Genomic DNA, 27,068 nt, shown 5'->3' with positions numbered 1-27,068 from the left:
CTTAAAATAAGTATCTAGGTTTTACTTTTACTTTTTTACTTCTTACTATGGAGTCTTCTGAAATGGAAGGTCAGAGGCTGTACAGTTTCTCCTTTAGCAACACTTTTTCCATAGTATTGAACAATTAGCTTATTAGTGCAGATTTTAGAAATTTCTGCTTGTGGTCTCTGAAGGACTCAAACAATATAGAAAATAAAGCCCAGTGACAAGCACAATCGTTATGGGAAATTCTTTCAACTGACAATTATATTCACCAAAAGCTTACCTCAACATTATGAATCATTTGTGGCCACTTATACTTAAGTAGAACATATTAAAATTTAATGGATTTCAATGCAAAGAGCCAGCAATAGGATTGTACACACCAAGGCACTAATGTGTTGATCCTAACTGTACTTAGATGAGGCAAGTTGGAATTGTAATGCTGCCAACTAAATTTCATAGTACAACAAATGAATGAATCCCAAATCTCAAGCGGGATTTCTTTTTTATTCATTATGCATGACATTTCCCTCTTTAAATTATTCATTTTTTTAAAAATGTTATTGCTTTAGCCTTCTTAACCTTTGTACTCCTTCACTCTGTGGTTTTTGCCAGCTGTAATATCAATTGAGGAGGGGAGATTTTCCCAACAACATAATACAAACCTTTTCATAATCCTGCACACAAATGTGTTTTGTTACCCTTCCATCATATTTTGCCCCTTTTCCTAATACTGGAATCTTCCAATGGCCCAAAAAAAAAAAAAAAAGCATTTCTATCAGTTCCTTCTTTTCAATAAAAAAATAAATTCATTCCAATGCTTTACTGTTGTTTAAGTAATCCCTGAAAAGTAATCACTACCATTTGAGTTCAGCAGGGTGATGAAATGTGACTGAATTAATTAAAACTAAAGACCTCAGACATTCTTCCTCACACTCTTCCCATCTCTGATATTCAGATTTCCATTTTTACATTTGTTCACCTGAACCATGCAGAATAATATACGAACAAGCTGCAAGGCAAGCTGACTCAACACAATCTATTAATCTGTAACCTGTGTTTTAACAGTGAAACACCTAAAACCAACTGCACGTAGGAGCTATGACACAAGACTGCAAGGCATATTTGAATTCTATTTATACACAGGTGTAATTGGCTCATGGTATGACCTTGGGAAAGTCACTTAACTTCTATATAGTTCAATTTTCCTCTCCACAGAAATAAATTATCAAAGTTACTAAAACAATAGAAATAAAAGTTTTAAAGAATAAAGTCACAATGGAAAGAAGTTACAAAGAGTAAAGACTCACATCAGAGAGCCAAACAATCAATGTTTCTGGCTCTACCAAGCTGTTCTTAAGCTTTTCTTGAGCAACCACAAAATCTTGTTGCTGTAAGCACTCCCAAAATTCTCCCTTATGATTTGCTACTCCCCTTCCTTTTCACTAAATCAGTTTTATGGGGCAAGGGACATAGTTTAGTCTCAAAAACAGAACCCAAATAATTAGTTGAAAATGTTTGATATATTACCATTTGCTTATTTCTAGGCTTTTATATTGAGACAAAACTGCTAATCATGAAGAGCCGATGCACTTCTGCAAAAAATATTTTACATGTGAAGAACTAGAAGTCAAATTAAAGTTGCAGCACTGTATCATGTTCCGTTATATACCATATCATGTCTCATTATTAGCTGGCATGACACAATGCTAGGGGCTGTAAGAGTTGTGGCAACTTCTTTGTTCTTACTATCATTCTTATATGATTAACATCTGCAATTAGATGGAGAGAAGAAAGTTATGTTTAAACTGGCACAACAGCTCAGCTGTGCAGAGCTGCACAAATTGAGTAAAGAGGTACACAATGATCATGCTGTTTACGGATTCAGTCTCCATTATGTCTTTGTCAAGCCTTCCTAAAATCTCATTGCCTGAGAGATCCACATTAGTACCACAGGATTTTCTCTGCAGTTACGGCTTTGGACCACCCAGATTGACAGCTGACCAGAAGAAGGGTCTTCCTACCTTTTATTGCTCTAGTGATAGAGTTACTTGCTCCAGCTATCACAGTGAGGGAACTGTGCATACAGTTGCATGGACATCAAAGGGCACAGTATGGAAAAGGCAACCAGTGAAGTGTAATGTAGAGGGGAGAAATGCAAAACAAAAACTGAGGAAAAATAAAGAAAACCAGAAAAGCAGAGCCATAGTGGTAGCCTTACTAGAAGGAAGAACTACAAAAAGGTTTGCCTGTGCAAACCTCAAAGTTCAACAAGGCCAAGTGTGAGGTCCTGCACCTGGGTCAGGGCAATCCCAAGCACAAATACAGGCTGGGCAGAGAATAGATTGAGAGCAGCCCCAAGGAGACTTGGGGGTGTTGGTGGATGAGAAGCTCAAAATGAGCTGGCAACGTGCGCTCGCAGCCCAGAAAGCCAACTGCATCCTGGGCTGCACCAAAAACAGCATGGCCAGCAGGACGAGGGAGGTGATTCTGCCCTTCTAATCCGCTCTGGTGAGACCCCACCTGGAGTACTGTGTCCAGCTCTGGAGCCCCCAACGTAAGAAGGGCATGAACCTGTTGGAGCAAGTCCAGAGCAGGGCCATGAAGATGATCAGACTGCTGGAGCACCTCTCCTTATGAGGACAGGCTGAGAGTTGGGGTTCAGCCTGGAGAAAAGGAGGCTCCAGGGAGACCTTATAGCGGCCTTCCAGAACCTAAAGGGGGCCTACAGGAAAGATGGGGAGGGACTCTTTATGAGGGAGTGTAGCAATACGATGAGGAGTAATGGTTTTCAACTGAAAGAGGGTAGATGTAGATGAGATATTAGGAAGAAATTCTATACTGTCAGGGTGGTAAGACACTGGAACAGGTTGCCCAGGGAAGCTGTGAATATCCTATCCATGGAAGGTGTTCAAGGCCAGGTTGGATGGGGCTTTGAGCAACCAGGTCTAGTGGAAGGTGTCCCTGCCCATGGCAGGGGGGTTGGAACTAGATGACCTTTAAAGGTCCCTTCCAATCCAAACCATTCTATGATTAAGATAAAAAGTACACTTTACCAAATGTTTGTTTGCCTTAAGGCAGTGAGAAAAGTATGGAAAGTTTGAAAAAACTGATACAGTGATCATAGATCTGTTTTGGTTTCAATGCAAGTAGTAGACAACTTCCCACAGAGAAACCTTTATCTGGGTATGGGAACCCCAGCTTCTACAGAGACAAGAGAGAAAAAAATATATACTTGTTAAAATGCAGATATACTTTGACTTTCAAACCAGATAAACATGTCTTTAAGTTTTGAGCACTTAAGAAAATGAACGTTAATGAATGTGACACTTTAGTGATACATAGCTATACTTCATTTATATATATATATGAGTATGTACCTATAAAACAAATTTAGCCAGCAAATGTAAGAAAAATCTTATCTTTTTGTTTAAATGCAGTATTCAGGGTTTTTTATACCATCCCATACATTAAAAAAAAATACTTTTTCACTCTTAGTAAACCACCCACTTCCTGGGGGAATCAGTCTTTCAAGGTACTTTATTGATCAACCTATATGATTTTAAGGAAGCTAGAAAAGATGAGTTAGAATTTTCATTGCAACAGTTAAAGTGAGTTAATGTCAATTTAATATTTAAGGCCTGAGCCAAGAAAACCATATGAATGAATTGGCACGATGTGTTTTGTAAATGTGCTTTAAAAGCCTCTGGGTACATTTAAGAAAAAAAAGTCCTCAGCAAACTGACTTTCAATGAGAAATAGGCACTTTTAGTAAGATTTAGATTCCTAAGATCACAGATACTTACCAATGTCCTCTAGACTCTTTTGTAAATGGTACTACCTCATGAAATAGTGGAAACAGGTGAGGAACACTATGAAAAAGATGGGTAAAATGCTGAGTCTAATTTGGTCAATGACATTTTCCACTGACCTCAGTGTACTGCCAGTTCCATCAATCAGTACCATCCAATCTTCAGGTGTACAGAATCCTTGCAAGTACTTGCAGCAAGCTTTGTGAATGAAACTTTACTTTCACTTTTCCTTACATAGATTTAACAAGCATTGCTAAAAAGCTTTATGAATACGCAATATATTTAAACTAAAGTAAGAAAAAATATCTAAGAGCATTATTTTAAGGGTTACAAAAGGGAAAAAAAGTAGTTTAATATTTTATTGCTACAGAAAACATATGGAAAATATCTTAAATGAGAATCACACTTCATAATGTATCATAGTCTTCCATGGAGATAAATAACACTGGATTTGTGTCACATCTATAAGAAAAAAATATATTGGGAATTTTTATACACTTCTCGGCACCAGCATGGGGGGCGACACAAAGTTGTCAATGCACCATAATCTCAGGCTCACAATACTTAAGTTACAGGAAAAGTTTTCAAACCGTGATCTGTCAGCCTCCGGTGATTTTCAGACTATCTGCTGGTAGTTGAAAAGTATTGTCTAGTCCTCAGTGCTGACTTCTGTGCACTCTCCAGGCTGCTAAATTACTTTTGAATAGTTTTAAACTACATTATTCTAACTTCTCCAGGCAAAAAATTGCTGTAGTTGCTACTGAGATAACATTACCATGACAGACAGGAGACTGGAATCTGTGTGAGTACAGAAGTCCACACTATGAAGTTTGAGAATACCTGAGTTATACTGCTTGTTCCTTTCCCCTGATGACCAATGCAAAATTGCTAATGAACAGTGTAAGAGAGGAATCTGCAACAACAAAAACCCTATTTCTTTCACATCGAAAAAACTATTATTAGTCTTTCTTTACAGTACACTCTCTCTGTGTACTACGAGCTTTGCAGCAATGTTTGTCTTTTATATATAGGTGTGTGTGTATATATAGACACATAAATGAATATTGCTCAGGAACTCAAATCCACATGTTTTTCCAATCAGTCCTGACATTCTCCTCAAGTTTAGTAGCACGTAAACAGAGAGTTCCTTAAGGAATACGACACATTCTGTTGCATCCCAGTTTTCCAGCTGAGAACACAGCTTCAAAATGGGCGATATTCACTCACGGATATCAATACAGGATTTTGAAAAGAGGTTTTTATAAGCTTACACAAGGAAAAAATAAAATAGAAAAAATTTTGTCTTCCAAAGCATGACTTCGGATACATTCTGAGTACATGTGTATATTTAATGTGGTAAAAAACATTGTTTTTAAAGTTAACATTTACCCTTTCATAATCTGAAGGATAGAATCATGATTATACAAAGCAGAATTATAATCAACTTGATAAATTAAAAAAGCTGTGTAGACAAAGTGTCAAGTCAAGTATATACTACCACGCTTAGGAAAGTAATATCATATATATAAATACAGACCGGGAAACATCTGTTTAGGCAACAAATGTGTAGGAAAGGGTCTGAAGATTGAGATGGAGCAGAGTATAGCAGGGTATACTCCCTGCTATAGACAAAAGGAAAAGCATTCCATTTTTGAAAATAAACGGTAAGAATTGAAAACCATCATGAAAAAAGACTGAGATAATTTAGTCACAATTCACATAAAAGTTACAGAAGGGATGTACTAAAAAAATCTTCCAAAGCTTTAAACATTATAAAGAACATCATTAATTGCCACCACCATCTTCAATATTCACAATATACCAGTTTGATTTGCAGGAAAGACAACATATATCAAATATTAGGAACCCTTCCTATAAGGACATTAAGCTAGCATATAAGATATCAAGAGATATTGTTCAATCTTGCCCGAAGTGTTTAAGAGTTCAGATAAGCTTTGTCACTGATACTTTGGATACATTAACCCCATTGCAACTCAGAGGAGAAAACTAGATGAGCAGTTGGCTTGACTTGTAGCTCTACTTTTATATAGATCTTAAATATTACAGTTACACAAAACTATTTGAAAATCCTACTTGCTGAATGAAAAAAAAAATGTGCTTTTCCTTATAATTTCAGTTCTGAAGATTAAGTTGACCTGAGGAGATAAGACTTTGGCATTCCACAGATTTCAGTACTCAGTAATGCATTTTCAGATTAAATAATAGTTTCTTTGCTGCTCCAGTATGTAAGTAAATCATGCTAAAGCACAATGCAAAGATCTCCTAACCAAAATAGAACAGAAAAAAATACTGAAGTCCAGTCAAAAAAAAAGAGAGAGAAAAAAGGATGGTTTAAAGAAAAATACAGTTCTAATTAAAAAATAAAAAGTCCTTGCTTGAACAAAGTGTTGAACCAATACAGATGCCATTTGCAAAAGGATGTCATCTACACAACAGGAACTACTACAGGAAAAGCAGGATCCCATTCTAACCAGAGAGTAGCTGATGCACCCAAAATACAGGGTAGACAATACTGCAAATAGAACTCCAATCAATACGACTAACACATAAATAAGTCTCCAAACAGCCACAGCTGACGCTGCTTATGGTTTTCAAAGCAATTCTGCAGAATATACAGATATTATAAGAGACCTTTAAAAGCTACAGAATTAATTCACTGTAGGTAATTGGGATTTATGCTATAAATTCTCACACCCATTAAGCTCAATACATGACAACCTGGGTGGTCTACAGCACCTTTCCGCAGCACTTCCCTGGCACTGACCCACACTTTGGGTTGGCACCACTCCCTAAACCCCTCACCGTTCCTCTCATCCAACCGTTTACACATTGCCAAAAGCAACACAGTACATGATATAGCCTGATGTGGCTTACAGCTCTAATCATATTTAGCCAATGACTCTGATTAACTTTTAATCATCCTTATAAGAACATTTTACATATTGGAAAACTATCATGTCCCTCCTCAACCTTCTCTTTCTTTTTCCTTCAGAAGAAATAGAAAGCAAAGTTGTTTCAATCATTCATAATTTTTGTGCTCTTTTCTGAATTCTATTCAGTTTGTCTAGGTTTTTCTTAAATTGTGTTATCCTGTAATTTCAACCAAATCTTTCTCATAAAGAACAGAAAGAAATAATTATCTCCTCATTAAAGTCATATGACTACATGCCAAAGTTGGAATTTGCCTAATAGGATCATATCGCTGACTTTATTTTCAGTTGCTGGTCCATTATAACCCCCAGGAGCCTATCCTACAGCAACAGTGCTTAAGGAATTGTTTCTCAATGTTGAGTTTGTCTGATTCTTATTTGCCAGAGTCCTTTGAGCTTGTCTTGACTGAACACCATCTTACTGACTTCAGATCCTTCCTCTAATTTATCAAGTAGTCCTTGAAACTACTGCTAGCTTGTTGCAAAACCACAATTTTAACATTCATGCTCAATATTCCACCACTGAAGACATTAAAGAAAATAATTAACAAAACCAGACCCAGCAGAGACCATGGCATACCTCTAACAGATACTGTTGGACTAACTACAAATACTGATAACTATTTTCTGAAGGCATCTTTCAAATAGTTACACACTTAGAGATAATCATCAGCTTTTCAATGTGGGTGCAGGCAGTTTCTCCGGATTGCAGAGTACACCATCTTGAACATATTAAATATAGCTTCTAGAAATCCAGCTTACTGTTATTGCCAGAAGGGTCCTAGGCACCTTTAAACAAATTTTTAAAAGTTGGTTGTTATAGAAAAAGGAGTTTCCACCATTAAGAAAAGGAATGAGCTTAAGAAAAAGTGGCATTGAATAAAATCCTCAAGCTAATGACAGCTACACTACTGAACAATTACGGGACCATCTTTCCCTTGGCTCGGAGCTTAAACATCCTGAACAACTTTCCCCTACATTAACATCCAATATTTAACCATAAATCCTCAGATACAAATTCAGTTCCCACCATCTCCCTCTCTACGTATAGTTCTACCTCATTCTCTTCTACCTATTGCCGTTCCCACCTTTGAGGATGGGGAGAAGGAGTTCCTTTATTTTATAGGCATCATTGAACAACACTTTACTCAACAGCATATAGTTATATTGTACACTGGTTTCCCTTTATAAGGCATCATTCAATTTCTTCTTAGTGTAGACTGAACAGGTATTTTTAGCTGGAATCAAGAAAAATTCTTAATTATCCCCACTAACTGCACTGTTTTCACAGAGGAGTGGTCTTGGGCAAATGAACTTGTTTCTTGTAGGTGAATCTAACTGAGCAGATGAATCCCAGGAATGCACCTAAAGCACTCTGACTGCTAAGGGAGGATCAGTACACCAGACAGGAACAGAGCTAGTTCAAACCCCCTCTGAAACACATAGATGATACAAGTCATGTTGCCAGCCTCAATTACTTCTCCCTGCAGATTTGCTTCTAACAGACCACATTGCTTGCCAATGTAGAGATAGCCACAGAAAACCCAAAGAGGTGACAAGACAACCGTGTTTAAAAAGCCTCTGTAAAATCTTTATTGTCCCAAGAAAGACCCCAGTTTTCTCCAGTCTGTCCAAAGACAAACACCCACACAGTTCCAAAGCATACAGCACATCCTGCTAGAGAGTAACTCCTTAAATACTATTCTATTCTAAGGATTTGGCAGAAGTATTTATCTCTAATCAGCCTGTCCTGTAAATGAAGATGAAATTTCTTATTTTTGAGCTCTTCCATACTTTTCCAAAAACCGTATCTCTCAACAGTTGGTGAATAAATGCATAAATGTCAGACCCTTTTATCAAGGCTTCAGGCTGAACTCTTAGGGAAATTAAGAAAGTGGTATTAGGTTTTATAATTTCTTTAAATGATACCTTGCTGTGATACAGAAGTGTTAGCCTAATTAGGTCATAATTTTGATTCTTAATTAGGTGATTTGAAATCCAAAAGGGCTACACAGTAGAGTCAGCAATTTTGAAAGAAAAACGATTGATTTTGGAATCTATATTTGGATTACAGATTTTAATTCTCTTTAGTGTAAACTATGGCCAAAGGGCATTTCAAGTATAGCTAAAACAGTTTACATTGGGTGGGACGTTGCTATACCAGGTCTCAACCAGCTCCTTAAAGGTACTTAATTTTTCACTATTCATCATGTAAAATGATAACCCTGGTCCCACATACCACCAATATGGGCTAACAGCCCACACTCAAATATCTTATGTTTTGCTTGGAATGTACTTCTTCCTTGCATTATTTTTATTTGAGAGGTAGTATAACTGTCTACCTGTACCACAATGGTAAAAATTATGCCACTCATGCCTTCTTGGTGTTATTTTGGCCTCATGTAATAGAAAACAGTGGGTTTAACTCTTTTTAAAATTTTAGTCTTTATACGCGCAACGTGAAGAGCGTGCCCAGACTGCTTTCCCAAGGTCCTTCATCAAATGCAAGATTTCTTCGAATTTGTTTACAATTTTTAAAGATTTTACTCTTTTCCTGACAGAATTAATTATAGCCAAATTGAAGAGTCCCCTGAACTCAATAACACCTGTCAATTGAACAGGCAGAAGTTAATTTCCTTATTAAATCAATTCACCTTATAACTTAGGAGGAAAAAGATTAACTGCAGCTATTTACACCTTTTCAAAATTCCTAGAAGGAAAAATAATTCCTATATAATCTTTTCAAAGTTCAGCAAATTAATTACCCTTAAGACATATTTCAGTCTTGCAAAGAAATACTAACAAAAATTTGTAAAACTAATTTGACACTTATTCTGGCTTACTTCTTCACTTCACATGATTATCAGTCTACTTCCAGATATGGGCATAGTGTAACACTAAAGAAAAATTATATCTATAGTTTCAACCATTGCACAGTTTGCAGCTGTTTTACTGAATCATTTGAAGTAGCACATGCAAACAAGGGCTGCACATAGTAATAAACAAGGACTTCTGAGTTGCTGAAACATTGTACAGGCCATTCAGATTATATTAAACAGGAATTAAATTATTCTTCATAATGTAAGAAAATAAATTACAGAAAATCAAGATACTGCCCTAACACAACTCCAAACTTTTTCAAAAACAATACCCAAGAAGACAAAATTATAAACTCCCAATTTTAAGCATGAAGTGTGCACACGATACGCTTTTCTTTACAGATGTGAAGACTGCTGTAGGTGAAGGAGGTCATTGAGGCCAAGACCATAGCAATATTATGTAGTTTAGGAGACTATGAAGCCGAATGAACATCCAATCGAAATACAGAGCAGGAAGCTCGGGAAAAAAACCTGTTTCCAAGTCAGCAGGAGTATCTGATGCTTATTAAGAGACTGACTGTCTGTCTCACTAGAGAAAAAAGGCAGGAAGAAAATGTCTTGCAACAGTACAAAGATGCTAGCCTTCAGATTCTACAGAAAAGGTGTGACTTTGCTCCCACTGTTACTAAAAAGTAAAAATATAGAAAAGGACGTGAATAAAATTTCTTTTAAAAATGGTAATTCCATAACATTCATTTAAATCATTGTGCACTCTGAAATCTTCTCCACGTTCCTTTTCCAAGGAGAAATATTGTTCAACATCTACTTAAATTAGTTTCACCTTTAATGTTATGCTTTCTGTGAGATATCACACAGACAACTAGTACTTTCTAGAGTTGCAAATTTTTTTTATTCAGTGTTATCACTACTTCATAATTAGGCATATGGATATGCCATAAAGCCAGTAATGCAGCCATAATCATTTCTCTATCAAGAAAATAGGACTTTTCACTCCTCACTTTTCCATCACATCAGAAATGGACACGTGTATATATTCAATTGAAAAGTGCAAGGAAATAAGCGATAAGGCTTTTAGAGCATAAAGATGACCATCTGGGGTTCATGTGCAGCATTATTGTGCATATGCTGTAAAAGCAGCAATAAGTGATCAGATTGAGATAAAACTTAGACTTAAAACTATCTTATTACCGAACTCATTCTACTGGTCAGCAACACAGCCTGTGTTTCGTTTCCACAAACAGTGAAAAATAAACTGCTAACAAAATCAAATATGCATCATTTTTAGTTTTAATATACAAATACATAATCTGAATTATGAACATGTACTTCATGTCATACCTGGCATGACAGTAGCTTGCTGAGTGGCCAAGTCTGTACTTAACGAAAGGCGGCCACCTTTGGCCAATCTGTCACAGAAGAGGGTGATGTTCTTTTTCAGTCTGCTAGTGTCTTTGGGCATGCACAGCTGGCTGCTGAGAGTCAGGGCCTGTTCCTTAGAGCTCTTTGACAAACAAGTTCTTAACAAGTAAGAAACGGCAGCATCCACAGTTTCTTCCCAACCCTAAAGAAAAGGCAATTAAATAAAATTAGGTGAACTGTAATATGGTATAGCGTATTAAAAACAAAGTAAGAAATCAAGGACTAAGACTTTTCAAACAATACCAGTAGATAAAACATAATTTGGGGGTTAACGAGTGTCATGAACACTAAGTTCTTAAGCACATACAAGCAAATACTGAAAAAAAAACCCAACTTGTTCTAATATTGACAGAGAAATATAATTTCAATAATAATAATATATGAACAGTATGTGACATAACAGTTAAGTTCAGTAGTTGTATTAATAACTGGAAACCAGAAGTTCCTGGATACAACATTTAGAATTAAGAACAGAACAGAGATGTAAATACAAACCTAATATGGAGTATATAACATCATGTTGAAGATACGTCAAGGCCAGGAAAAAAGATATCCAACTATACATTCTTTGGAATTACTGTCTAAGATTCTGACAATATACCAATAACACAGAACATCAGGACTGCAACCCAAAGCTGCAGATATTCAGTATCCATTTATCAGACCAATTAACTTAAAGTTATGATACACACAGTATTAGCACAGGTGTGCCAGTGCTCTGATGAACTGGGACTTAGATTTCTTAGAGCATAGCGTCAAATTGTAAACATTTATGAGAAGACCAGCTTAGTAATCAGTTCAGATAAAACAAGCAGCTACCTATGGAAAAGCTTTCACAGGAGGAAAAGTTATATTCAGTACACATATTTCCACAAAATAAAGTGTCTACTCCTGCAAATAAAACTCAGTAAAAACAAGTAAGTTTCTTTTCATGAAACAGCTTGAAAAGTAACTTTAAAAGTTATTTTTAAGTTTGTAATATGTACTATGGTTTTCAGTGATACAAACAAAGCAAAGACATTCCTTCAAGTAAGAATCCTGGACAGCAAAAGTCTTATTATTTGTGACAAGGCTATTAGGTTCATATGTAAAATCTAATATACGACATCTACATCATTTATGCCGTATGCAATGCAGAATTGACTCTTCTTGATGTATTCTGTAGTCTTAAATTACCATGCGATTAATCCAAAATGTCCATAATTAATGAACCTGCAAGATAGTCACAAAGCTTGTTCATGTCTTTTCATGACAATCTTACAGAGCTTGGACAGTTAGCAATTAATATGAAGCACTTTGTGGTCTGCTAACTTCAGGATTCATAACATCTTCTAGTATTCAGCCACCTGTAAGCAAGTTTTGTATATGTGCTGCATACACATAGAGGGAAGTCATATTCAATTGCTGCAGTATTAGTGTCTGCTCTCTCAACACTCCTGATTGGTTGAGACTTATTTTGGCAATAGTCTTTATTGACTTTAGAAGTTTTGAGGCTACAGTCAGGAACACCCAGCTCTATCTGCTGCTAAGCTAACAGAAGGTAGCACCAAGGAAGCTCTTTACATGGCATTTACTCAGGCAGAACAAAAAGAAAACTCAAGTATCCAGTTATAGTTAATACAGCCCCAGAGACTTCTAGTTTTTAAGCTCTTTTTCATGATGCTCTTTCTTACTTGATTGAAAATGCTCAGCTGAACAGCAAAATCACCCACGTATGCAAATTTCCATGACTGGGTAAGTGTAATATTTGAAAGAATGACTGTGCCAACCCTGTTGGAGTTCATTGTCAAGCAAACAAGGTTTGTGAATTTTTTTTATTAGATACATATGGCTTTTGTGGAGGTTAGTGTACTACTTTCGATACAAAGAAGCAAAGGCCACTACTCCTGACCTTGTTACTTCCTAAAAACAGGTCTAGGACAGATGCTTACTAGTGGCCAAGTACATCAGCAAGACCACACAGTCATATGCACTTCATCCTGGTCCAAACTGTTCTTAATAGTGTCCTGAAAACGTGCTGTATGTGTAGGAAACATTTACATTTTGCACAGGAACAGGATAATCTACCAGGGTTTTCTTAGTCTACATTTGCCTTTCCCGACTTCAGAACAGTAACATTAACCTACTGTTTTATCTGGATTTCCCCTCCAAAAAACATGTAAATTAGATAAAACATGCCAGTCAAACAATGCTGTGGTAGCTTAACATTTTTCAAATACTCTAGAAAGAGTCCATTGGAGTGTAATCCATCCACTGACCTGTGATGGTGACAGGAAATAATCCATTCTGCAGCCAATTTAAAGAGGTTAATGAGCTGGTAAATGCTGTCTACATTCCCACATACTGGGCAATGAAACTTAATATGTACAAAGCCTCAAAAACAGTCAAACCAAGCACTCCTAATTACACTACAAATCATGAAAAATGAGACAACATAAACATAAGAATCTTGAGTTTCACTAAAAGACAAAGAAACACGTGATTAACTGGTGTTAGCATACAGTAGCTGAGAAGCTGGCCGATACATCCCTCCAAATAAGTTATAAAATTGCAGGTAAAAGGAACATTTAAATAAGGAGACTGAAATACAAGGTAACGAAAGTCAGGAAATTAAAAGTGGCTAGTATTCTGTCCTTGGCTCACACAGGTACGTTTCATGTTGTACCATCGCCTTAACATTTTCCAGCCCTCGTCTTGTATTTTATTTCCATATAAAACCGGTTTCTCAGTAGACCATAAAACTACCTTCTCCAATTCAAGGACTGTTGACCTAGTAAGTCCAGTCAAATCCAAAGCAGCCTTTACGATCAGTGAAAGAGTACACAAAAGCCACCTCTACATGAAAAAAAAAATGTTGATGGAAATCTGTTGATGTGATTTTATACAACTAAGAATTACTGGCCGCAATTAAGACTGCATTTGTCAGCAATTTTTATTGGTGCAAGAGGAGAATTGAAGGAACAAGAAAAATTCTTCACCCTGTACACATTAAAAAAGCTAAAAGATGTTTGAAAACAAAAGTGTTCTAGTCCACAGCCCACAATGAAGAATGATTCTACAGCCATGGTTGTATTATTTGCTAGTGGCATTCTGTGTAGTATTCTGCATATTTGACGTCTGAAAGCAACATCTTCTACAGAACTGTGATACCAATAATCCATCGTCCTATGACCAGCAAGCGTTGCCATAACTACCACAACAAATGTGAATCAAGACTCACAGAAAGAGGTACTATTAAATCATGCAAATTCTTCATATTAACTGTATCACCTGAAATAGGTATGAAAAAACTCATCAATTTGACTTTTTCACTGGGAAAGCTTGGCTTCATATTTCACATATGTACTTTATTATTTTTCTCTTGTAGGTAATAGGTAGAGATTGGCACTTTCTTTTAACCAAATCATATACACTACAGGACTCTGAAGACCAAATGTAGACTTGTGATATGAGCAGGACTAAGACTATACTAGTACACATCACTTATATTCCATATTTGTTACCGTTAAGGATCCTCATGTGTTATGGCATATCTGAGTATGACTGTGATTATACATTCAGTCTCACTTTGGCGTAGGATTTAATCTAGCGTACCTAATTTTTAGGTTCTACCATTTGCCAAACAAGAAACCTGCAAAATTATGTTCCCTGCAGGGTAAATGGCTAACCTACTCTTATTCTAAAATTCTACACAATAAAACTGGAAGCCCATCCAGCACGCGAGAACTCACACTGCAGATAAATTGTCAGGCTGTAGAAACGGCACTGATCCTGTGACACAATACGCAGGTGCGGAATGTGGTTACTAGTGAAGTTTGAGGGCAGGCTCTGTTAGGAGGCACAGCACTGTAGCCTGCCACTTGACTGCAAGACTCCACTCTACAAGAGTTTAGCTGGTCAACAGACAAGGTCAACTACATATACATAGGGGCAGGATTTCAATATTGTTCTTAAGATGCATAGGACATGCGTATATAGGGAGAAGCACAAGACAGGGCCTAACTGTGGTCAGATTTGATAGGTTTACACATACAGTTTAGCTTCTTAACACATTTATAATGTATAACTGACCGCAAGCATTTTCTTCAGTTTTTGGATTTGCCTTGCCTCCACCGATAGCATCATTCATAAATCACTGGAAGTTAATGAAGTGAAAGATGAAGTACTGGTTAAGCTAAGTTACTCCTACTGAGGTCCAGTCAAAATCCTATCTAGCTGCATGGCACAGAAGTTTACAGCGATCGGTTTCCATTGCAAACACATACACAAATAAAAGTACCAAGTCCATTTTCTAAAGACACTAAAGTGATTTCACTTGGAACACAGTGAGAATATAACAGCTCCTGCTGCAAACACCATGCTAGAATTTCTGGCAGATACCATGGGTTTACTTCATGCTCCCCCTTGGAACACGGGTGAACTGCTTCCAACACAGACAAATGTGAGAGAGACTCAGGTAGATAATAATACAGAACATTCTGTCACACCACTTTGAACAAAAAAAAAAAAAAATTAGGATATTTTACCTACAAGTTTTACCACGTGCACTTTCTATGAAAAATAGAAGTATTTGTTGCTTTTTAACTGAAAGTCTTCAAACTTTGGTCAAAACCAAATTTTAAGCTGTACTTAAGCAGACAGTGAATAAATGGAAAGTCTACCCTTCTCCATATTGTTTAATATTAGACTTTACTAAAATTTGTTCTGAGACATCAAAGGTTTTGACACACAAACCACAGATTTAGCTAATGGCAAACACATATCTAGACAGCCAAGCCAAGCCTCATCTAACTGATGAATTGTATAGACAGATTGATTTGACTAATCATTGAGAAACAGCGGGCAGGCAAATCTATGATTTGCAAAGATAGCCTACAGGACTCACTTAAATAAATAAAGAGTGGATAAAACCTAGGTAAAGATTTTTAAAAATATTACCAAGCCTTCTGGAATTATGACACCACTAATACTCATCAAGTTTTACCTGGGCCAGATTATAGCAACTAGTCATACAGCTACGCAGCTTTGTAGAAACAGCCTGGTAAGTACTTTTTCTTAAATCCCTATTCTGAAAAGTTAAAAATTATCAGAACATTCAGTATGTATATTTACAAAAGACTGCTGCTAGAGCAACTTTTGTAAGCTAGATTTTGTCCTGTAAGAAAAACTTGTAATAGATGTAAATAATACATAGATCTACTTTCAGACAGTTCTCAGGCCTTAAAAAGAACATACACACACAAGCAAGGAAAAGATGAAACTGGGAGACAGAAAGGACCCTTGGGATGTGTTGAGAATGAATACTCAGATTTTACGACACAGCACTTGCTTTCCTTTAGTACGCTGCAATTGTCATAAATTCACATAATGCACCAGACCTTAAATCCTGCAAAGGCTCTGAACACAAAATGCTCAAGACACATGTAGACCAAAGAATGGAAACTGAAGAGGCAGGAGGCTTTGTGAAGATTGAAACTTCAACTACTTCATTAGATTGCATCGTAACACAACTAAATATATAATTTTTATTGACAATTTTAACCAGGTGATCCCAATGATTTTTCCTCTATTTTAATATAGATAACCACGGAAACTCAAGTTTGCCAAGCTATTAGTCTTCCAACGTTTTTCTTCTTCTGGATATGAGAGATGAGCAAAGGGTTCTCTTTGAATGCAAACTTTGTCCACTTTGTGATGCTTAATATAAGAAAAGCATATAATAGTAGAATTCACTATCGTAAAACTCAAACTGATGGAAACATGCTTGTTATATGAAAGCAAAACAAAACACAACAAAGTAAACGGGTAAGTGCTAGCCCCATAAAAGACATTATTTAGCTTGGAGATTATACCTACAAGGTTTGAAACAATACAAAGGTAATGAGTTAATGATTTAGTCTGCAAAAGAAAGAAACATTGTTCTAAATGCCACAAGATTTTTTTAATAAGGAAATGCTTAGAGAACCACAGAAACAGAAGACTGTTTTGACTGTAGTTAAGAGATGCATGCGGGCTCCTGAAAGTGTACCAAATACATAGATAGGACTGGAAGTTACTGAAATCTTTGCCATATCTTTGACTCTGGTTAGAGAGCTTCAAGCAGAAGTGTTTGCCCAAAAGTCAAACAAATAATTTCAGAACCAGTTCCACTTTTATACTAGGTAACACAGAAGACCAGCAACTTCTCAATGAATGCTTGCTAATGATACAAACCCACTATAACACAGTATTATTCTAAAATGGTTAGATGTTTTCATAGCTGTTTCTCCATTAGTTTTGCTTCAATTAAATCTGCCAGTTCCTTTTAGCAAGCCAGGTAAAGCAGCTTGTGATCATAAGAGAAAAAAATCTTTAAAACTTCACAAGACTAACAAAAGCAAGAAGAAGTAGAATTAAAGCAGCTACTTCAATCCACTGGTATGGTATTTCACATGTTATTGTGTATATCCCTAAACTGCAAGAATGACTCATATTCAGGACCTGAATCTGGAGGTACAAAAGTAGCTCTAAGTAATCACCTGAACTCCACACTAATAATAGTATCTGTTGCATGGCATCTAGAACACCTCAACCCACCATACTAGGAGCTGTTTTGTTTGGGATTTTTTTTTCCCATAAAAATGCCCAGTAAGCCACATCAATACAGGATAACAATTTGGTTTATTATCAAAATAATCAGAGAACACATAGAAGAACATGTTAAAGTAAGTTGAAAGATGTAAAAATATTTCTTAGAGCTCACTGAAAGGTAGATAGTCACAGATGAACAGTTCATGCCAATAGGATTACAAGTTTTCTGTACTTTGCAAAAGATTTTATTAATTCTCTGATTCTCTAAATAGGCTTAAGACCTTTGGAGGCAATCTTTTAAGCTACATGACTTCATTGCTGTTCAAGAAACAAGTCATTTTGCCCACAGAAAGCTTCTATTTCTAATTTAGTTTATAAAGTATGAGACGAGAAGACTTAATTTCACTCAAACACTAACTACGGTTACTGGAATTTTTAAGCAACAAAAAAGTCCCTATTAAAAAATGTAACAGAATGCTTTATGCAGGTAACAGCAAAACAATGGAGATAAGTCATAGAGCTTATACAAATATGTACACAGTGGTGCTTGCTGTTAAATCTCTTCATAAGTTTAAAACACAATAAAATTAAAAAAACCCTTCATATAAGATGTTTTCAATGGGAAACTGCGTCACCTTTGTGGGAAGATTAGATTAAAATAAACGATAGTACTACTTAGGGCACAGTTTCCCCAACCTGGAGATAATCTGTACAGAATTTCCGGCTGGGGAAAGAGTATTCTATTGGGAGCAGACCTGGAGATGTGAGCAGTAAGAAGTGGCTCCTGTAAGAGCTCAGGAATATTGTAGGGGTGAGGACATTCCAGGGAAAGGATGGAGTGGACAACATGGAAAGGAGAAAAAAAAAAAGTCGCTGTTGGGAGGTAAGTTTGAGAACAACTGGTTTATGGAATAAACAGAACTGTGGAAAATTTAGTTAGAGAGCTACAAATTAATACTATTTGTCTTAAGTGTAAATAAATCATCCCAATAGCACATCAAACTTGAACAAGAGTGTTCCTAAATAGTGTTCATGAGCCAGACAAATATTTGATTCTGTATCTTAAGAAGTCTCTCAAAAAGCCTGAATTTACTTTGAAAGCCTTTATCATTATTAATACTATTCCTAAGGCAACAGCCATTTTCCAAGCTGCCTATGAAGTAATTTATGCTGCAGTGATAGTCAAGACACTTCTGAAAGAATTCAAGTGCAATGTGAAACATACTGCACAAGCTATGCAAAATTGGTGCAAGCCAACTTACGGGAATTCTTACAGCTGTTAACTCAGGAATTTTCCTGGCTATATCTTATTTCTTGATTTTAGTCACAATAATGACTTCATCAGCTTTCAGAAATGCTAGCATACTTGGACACTCACCTTACTGAATGACATGTTTGGTATTTATGCCTACCCAAGCCAGCAAAGAAGAGGTTTCTGGATCTGAAAGCATTGTATATGCTCATTCACAAGAAACACCAGCCATTTGCCTCTCAACACTTTGCTTTTACAGTAATTTAAAAAAAAAAAAAAATTATCTTATTGTTACACACACAAACTGCTAATCCACTAATCCAGGGCTACTGAAGTGGTAGTCTCCAACACAGGCACTGACTATTAGGAAATTTTGCTAGGACTTCACCAAGCTACCAGCCATCCTAACCCATGTTCTTCAAGCATATTCTATATTTCTAGCTGTCCTATTTACCTCAAACAGGAGATAACAGCCACAGCAGCCATGAAGGTGGCACACAACATCTGCCTGAAATGGAGCTGACAAATTTTTCTTGTGAGCGTCCCTGAAAAATTACTTCTGAAAATGAATTGATAAGCCATTTCAGAGACCTTTTGAATAGTCTGAATAAAATGTAAGAAAAAGCCAAGCAAATAGACTCTATACGGCACTCAGAAAAAAATGCAGTAAAATATTACTGAAGTCTTAATGTATTATACTTTGAACAGTCTCAAGAGACAGTGTATTTTTTAAAGATGTACATGACTTGGTTGAAGAATTATCCCTGTAACAACAACAAAACAGTTTTCTTCAACACAGTGCATTAAAACATCAGTCACAGATTATTCTAGAATCTTCTACAATTCACTTTTGTAAAAAAACAAACAAACAAAAAAACCCAAACTGCACACATATAAGTAACTAAAACCCACTACTGGAATACCTAAAAAGCAGGGAAATAGTAAAAGCCAACAGATTAATGGAATTCATCTGATGAAAATCCAGACAAATGACTCAAGCTTAAATACATTCCAAATCTTAAGAGGGACATTTGTAGTGAGCACACAATAGAAAAAGCACCATCTAAGATTCTTATACTAATCCTGTTCTCCCTAATCATATCTTCCTTTAAATCAAATATCATATATAACATCCATAATATTAACTGATCTGATTTTTATTTCTACTGGCATTTAAAATAGTTCAGTTCTAATGGGAATTTGCAGACTGATGAAAGCAATATCAAAGCAAGGATATAGCTGAGCATCCAAGACAAGGTAAGAGACAGAACAACTAAAATGAAGAAGATTAGTAAGATGAATAGTTCAAAACGGTAGATGAATCAATTTCATTTTAATTCAAGGAAAGAATTTTTGGCAGAAAAACATCCTTATTTGTGAGATGGTAGTCTGAAGTCTTAACCCGTTGTCAAGAGGTAGATTACAGATGTTTAAATCTTATTAAAGATTTGGACTTGGCATGCATACCTACTCCAAACAAATTACAATTTACTTAAAACACAGGGGATAAAAGACATGCAAAACCCAAGGAAGTACAAGGTAACATCTTGTTAACTCTGACCATAGTATGTCAACTCCTAACAATCAAGCTCTGTATCTGATACAACTGATATTTAAGGTATAAAAGATTAAAGAGTCTATGAGCAACAAATAGAAGAGTACAGAAAGGAATCGAGACTCACACAGGAAACTGCATGAGATCTCTTTACAGTATTTATTGGACTGGTCTGAACAGAGCACAACAGATCTGTGCAGAGCTATTTAACATAACTATTCATGCTAGCAACTATTTTCAAGCTACTTCAGAGCACCTAATTCAAATAATAATCTCACATTTTGAGGTAGTAGATTGCAAATATCAACTTTGGAAAAAACTCCTTGTGAATAATTTTTTTTTTAAAGTCTGTCACAGATACACTTGTCATTTCTGCACAGCTGTTCTGTAATTGCCAGTAACTACAGAAAGAGTAACTTTACCTGTTCCTTGTAGAAATATTTATTTAATATAAATTCCAGCAGCGTAAACAACTCTCTACAAGCATTTCTCATTTTGAGTCCCGCTTGGTAAACATATATTGGTATCCTATGGCAACTTCACCGAGAGAAATCTGTATGACAGATTCTTCCCTGAAAAGTACACTTGCCATTTAGAAGTTTCTTCTTTCTATGGTATTTTTGTCCTCTGAAGCACAATTCACAAACCACTGAACACTTTGCACTAAATAGTGCAAAGACTAATAGTTTTTTTAAGGATTCTATTCTATGGACATTTAACCTTAAATCAAGACTTGCCAAAACCACTTTCTATAGTGTCTTCAGGTATGGAAGGAAAGCTGAAAATACATATGGCTTAGGAATCAAAATAGTGTTTTTAAAACTATCTTGTAGAATATACAATATTTGTCTTTTAGGAATGGTGCTCCTAAACTAATATTTTACCAAGGATCTTCTGGAAAAATCATAATGTAGAAGAGTAGTATTAAAGCAGTGGGTGTTTCAGGAATCTAGCAAATGGAGCATTACTAAACAAAGGTTCTGAAAGGTGCGTTCCATCATGATGACGATCTCTATCATTCAAGTTTTTAATATATTTTTCAAGTCCAATTCAGAAGAAAGTCCTGTTCACAGAAAGAACTCATGATAATTAGCAGTTGTAAGGTTTCACGTATTAATGAAACAACTGATAACATGGTTAGAGAGTGTACCACCTGTAAGAAAGCAGAACTCCTCCAGGTGGGGATCACAGTCATAATATTTCTACAGCTGCCTAAACCTTCCATGCTTTGGGGTTTAGTAATTTGCTCTCATGGAAGTGCATGCTTCACCAAAACATGATATATCAGGTTGGCTCTAGATGGTGGTTTTATTAGCTCTTCCATTAAAACTTAATTAATCTCTGATTATTGTAGCCAAATTTCCACACAGGCTCCTTCCTTTATGATTGCATATTCTTCATTTGCACAGGAAGACTTTCAATATTAGGTTAGAATTAGGTCAGAACTAGACTAGAATTAGATCAGTAGTTTTCTTCTTGACAAGTAATGTATCTATACTCCCCAAATTCTCTTTCAAATTGTCTCCTATCTCAAAATCGGAGCAATACAGAGAGTGTCCTAACACCCACTTTTTATTATGTTATTTCCAGACAACAGTGAAAATTATGAAGATCTCTAAGGCAGAGTGGGTGACAGGCAGAGAAGAGGGAATGGTTTTTAACAGACAAATTCCATCTAATTGTACGGTTACTCCTCTAGTATGCTTGTTTCTCGTAATACAAACACATCCTGTCTGGAGTCATGAAAGTTCACACACATCATTAGTTTCTGTAGAAGCCATTCCTGAATCCTGAATTTTTTGAGGGCATTTTGTCATCTTAATTTTCTTTTTAACTTGACTCCTTACAACCATTGATCCCTTTCTGGGAACTGATGAAAGAAACTCCTGTATGCTTTACATGAATGGAGTGGTTTGGCTTCTTTGCTGCCAGCTTCAGAGGTCTGTTGTTTTGCTTTTTAGCACTGAAATCATCTAACACTTCATCTTTCTTTTCCTCAAGAACTTTTCACCAGTTAGCTAGGAAAACTGAGGTGCCGTTTGGGTTTTGCAGATACTGGCAAAGCTGTCTGCAGGCATGCAAACACATCAGAAGTCGTGCATCTTGATTCTAATGCTATACATCCAACAGCAGATCTGCCATTCATGAGGTCTATAACTGTAATGAGGTTACACAAGATAATTTTTGATACAGGGAAGAGGAATCAGACCTTGTTATACTTGGTCCGGAGAAAAAAGTAGACAAAACATACTCTAAAAAAAGCTTCTTGAAACATTTCACTGCACGTCAACCCATGTTTTATTTTCTTATCAGTGATACACTTGGGTAGGAACTTTTCTTCTCTTTCTACAATATTCTTTATTAGGCTACCAATATAAAATGCTATGAAATACGGAACCATGCCCACTCAAATATTTTAGCTCTCAAAAAAATGTAACTTGACAAAAAGTTTGTTTCCTATTTAAATTCTCACAGTACTTTAGATCTACTTACCACTAACTTTAAACTCAGCTCTGTTGCTACAAATTGTGGAATTTTTATTCTTCCAAAATGCAGAGGCGAGGACAATGGAGATGGTGGCAAACTGGACTTGCATGTTTACCTGAATAGCCAATTTTGAAGCTTATGCTACAATTACTGTTTTTTTGCAAGGGCAAGTCCTGCCTGACCAAGCTTGTGGCCTTCTATGATGGACTGACTACATCAGCGGACAAGGGAAGAGCTACGGATGTCATGTAACTGGACTTCTGTAAGGCCTTTGACATGGTCCCTCACAATATCCTTCTCTCCAAATTAGAGAAATATGGATTTGATGGGTGGACTGTTCAGTGGATGAGAAATGGGTTGGACGGCCGCAACCAGATAGTAGTGGTCAACAGCTCAATGTCCAGATGGAGATTGGTGACAAGGGGTGTCCCTCAGGGGTCCGTATTGGGATCAGTACTGTTCAATATCTTCACAAATGACACAGACAGTGGGATCGAGTGCACCCTTAGCCAGTTTGTGGGGGACAGCTTCCACGCCTGAGGGACAGGATGCCATCCAGTGGGACAGGATGCCATCCAGAGGGACCTGGACACGACCAAGAAGTGGGCCCATGTGAACCTCATGAGGTTCAACGACGCCAAATGCAGGGTCCTGCACCTGCGTCAGTGCAACCTGTGGTATCAATACAGGCTGGGGGATGAAGGGATTGAGAGCAGCCCTGTTGAGAAGGACTTGGGGGTACTGGTGGACAAAGATCTGATCATGAGCTGACAACGTGAGCTTGCAGCCCAGAAGGCCAACTGTACCCTGGGCTGCATCAAAAAAAGCACGGCCAGCAGGTCAACGGAGGTGATCCTGCCCCTCTACTCTGCTGTGGTGAAACTCCATCTGGAGTACTGCATCCAAGTCTGGAGTCTTCAGCACAGGAAAGACACGGACCTGTTGGAGCGGGTCCAGAGGAGGGACACAAAAACGATCAGAGGGCTGGAGCACCTCTTCTAGGAGGACAAGCTCAGAGTGGTAGGGTTGTTCAGCCTGGAGAAAAGGGTCTGGGAGACTTTATTGTGGCTTTCAGTACTTAAAGGGGGCCTACAGGAAAGACAGGGACAAACTTTTTAGCAGGGCCTGTTGTGATAGAACAAGGAGTAATGGCTTTAAACTAAAAGAGCATACACTTAGATTAGATATAAGGAAGAATTTTTTATTTTTTTTTTTACAATGAAAGTGGTGAAACACTGGAACAGGCTGCCCAGAGAGGCAGTAGATGCCCCATCCCTGGAAACATTCAAGGTCAGGTTGGACGGGGCTCTGAGCAACCTGATCTAGTCGAAGATGTCCCTGTTCATTGCAGGGGAGGTTGAACTAGATGACCTTTAGAGGCCCCTTCCAACCCAAACTATTCTATAATTAGAAATTTTATTCTAAATAAATAAAAGTATCATAGCTTTGAACTGGTGTGAAACAATCAGAAAACAAAACTAACAGTAAATATGCAACTTTTCAGTCTACAAACTCTGTCCTAGTATGTAATATTGATGCTGAAACTGATAAGTTTTTTGAGTATATAAGTAATTCCAGTGAAATTTTACAATCATAAATCACATAATATTTCTAGAACACTAATACAATATTTTTCAATACATAGCAAGAGTCTGCAGATCTTTCAATCACGACAAAATATCAAGGGAATTCTCCACTGACAATCAGCTTCTTTAAAAGAAATAATGCAAAAGAAAGAGTCACTGATTATGTATAGTGAGTGTTAAGACCTTTTGGTGAACAACATTGCCATAATCACTGTAATGCATCACTGTTGTCATTAAGCAGTTTAGATGACAACTGATCTGAACTCCCGGTATGCAGCACATTGAGTAATTACTACTACACTCAAATATTTTATCTTCTCTTTGTACCTGAACTAGATAGATTACACTACGATAACAAAGAGAAAGTTTAGAGGTCCCCATTACAATATTAAATAGAGAAAGATGTCTGATAACAGAAGCTTATTTAATCTATCAAACAAAGAGTATGTCTCTTGAGACAACTGCCATATTTTGTAGGATATCCAAGTTACTTTTAAAGGAGGTAATATATGCTGGAGGCAAACTAATCACAGCAGAACACTGTTTTGCCTTGACTAATTTACACCAAGAAATAAGATCACCGAGTAGGCTTCTGCTCACAACAGAGTCAGCCCACAGAAGATTACCTTCAGTATCTCTAATACTGGCAGAATAAATAAGGTGAAAGCTCAAGTTAAATACAAAATTAATTCTCAAAACATTTTTTAAAAATACATCTAACCAACAGATATGTCAGATTCTCCATTAGCATAAGGTTTATGCCAAGGCTGAATGCTTGTTCTGAGCTTGATAAAGGTTCCTGTGAATACAATTAAACAAGACAAGAATACAACAATTCTTTCTGTCCTTAGTACTTCAACAATTCATAATGCACATCAAAAGCTGCTTCTGCAAAATTTTGTTTAGGCTAATTTTATGCCATCTGGAAGAAAAAGAGAAAGCTTTCTTTTTTGAAAAGCAGTACTGTTGCCAGCCACCAGAAGTGAGCCTTTTAAAAAAAATAAAAATCTTACGTTCCCTTCTTACCAACCACTGCAAAAACTGCAAATTACAAAAATTCAATTGGGCATTGCTTCTTCTGCTAGTCCTTTGAAGTGGGAAGCATCAGATAAAGATATGTTATAGATTTTCATCAATACACAGTTTAAACAGACCACACTAAGCCTTTCTTTCTCAGACCAACAAAACATTGACACTTTCCTATTCTACCCACAGAATTTACTGTGAAGAATCACATGAATTCAGCTACAGGTAAAGATCACCCATAGTGTAACTTGCCTCCACCTTGCTATGTTTGCCATAACCCACTGTCTTCTTGGTAAATAAAATTAACTGCAGGAAGAGAATGGTTCACAAACATTCAAAGGGACTGTGATAGCATTTAAAGTAGCAGTGAGACCACCATCTCACTCTTCAAATTCCCTCTTTCCCCAAATTACTTACCACAAACATTTGATCCTTTGTTTCAAGACATTATAAAATTGACAAGTAATCAATCAGTTTGAAACCCTGATTTTAAGGGATCACAAATAAAAGTAAAGTAGAAATGGTTACACATCAGTTTGCAGTAACTTAGTGGCTTTACAACCATGCGTCCTTCTCTCCACGTACTCTAGTTGCCTCTGGTGTAAAGGCTATCAGGCAGAGCACTGAGCAAAAGAGCTTAACTTCCATATCAAAACGTAAAATCAAAGGAGTTTGGTACTTGAGCCATGCTCTTACTTCTAATATTCTCCAGCTGGGTCACCTTTACATGCCTGAGCCATGGACATTGACAGGACCCAGGCACCACTACTCCATTTTTAACCTCACTCCCTCATAGTGGACCTTCCCTGCCCACAGAGAAGCGGGAATATCTCATTCCTTCACCTTCATCTTTCCCTTACTTGACAATCTTATGCTGCCCTGAACCAAAACCAAGCTTCAGACTGAGGCTGACCTTTTTTACTGAAAAACGATGTTTTTTACGAGGAAAAGCTTAAAGCTCCTTCCTTTTATATTGGGCTTTGAAACCCTTTAGGATTTTTTTTTCACTTCTACTGGACTTAGATGCTTGACTGTACCAGAATAGTCTTCTGAATGCTTCTGTTGCCTGACCTTGATTTGAATAAGAGGAAGACTTGTTTATTAGTTTCGATTTTTGAAAAAAGATAGGCAACATCATTTAACATACAATTTTTTTCCCAGCTGGAAAAAAGGCAACAAATTTCATGCTTCTCTCTCTAAACTTAGTTATTTTGATCTGTATTATCCATCCATTATCCAGAAGAAGCAGGGGGAACAATAATATATGTACTATAAACTTGTCTGTTCACAGAAGTAAAGGAAACAACTGCATGGAAAACAGGTTCCAAGTTAACAGTTGTCACTGCCCGTTGTTTTGTGGTGGTTTGGGGTTTTTTGTTGGGTTTTGTGTTCATTTCCTTTTGGTTGTTTTTGTTTAAGAAATTTTAAAAGTATTTACAGAATACCAAAAGATAATTTGCACTAGCCTATGGTAAACCATCGAATATAAAATATTTCAGCCTATTTTAAAATATTTCAGTCTGTTACACACTTGGAGTTTTGCATTTTAAAAGTGGTAAAAATGACAAGTAGATTATATAAAATACAA

General features: G+C 36.7%; 1 protein-coding gene across 1 annotated transcript in view; it reads right to left on the bottom strand.

The window, feature by feature from the left end:
• BBS9 (Bardet-Biedl syndrome 9) overlaps nucleotides 1–27,068 on the bottom strand; it is a gene marked incomplete at both ends in the record, with an annotated part of 316,065 nt that overhangs the window by 143,244 nt on the left and 145,753 nt on the right. Inside the window, one exon of the mRNA XM_082499654.1 lies at nucleotides 10,924–11,146. Within this exon, the coding sequence (XP_082355780.1) occupies nucleotides 10,924–11,146 (223 nt within the window). The remainder of the gene's footprint in view (nucleotides 1–10,923; nucleotides 11,147–27,068) is intronic.

Source organism: Vanellus vanellus (assembly GCF_965231255.1).
Source record: "Vanellus vanellus genome assembly, chromosome: 2".
Classification (NCBI taxonomy): Eukaryota; Metazoa; Chordata; class Aves; order Charadriiformes; family Charadriidae; genus Vanellus; species Vanellus vanellus.
This window is presented reverse-complemented; position numbering and strand designations above follow the sequence as displayed.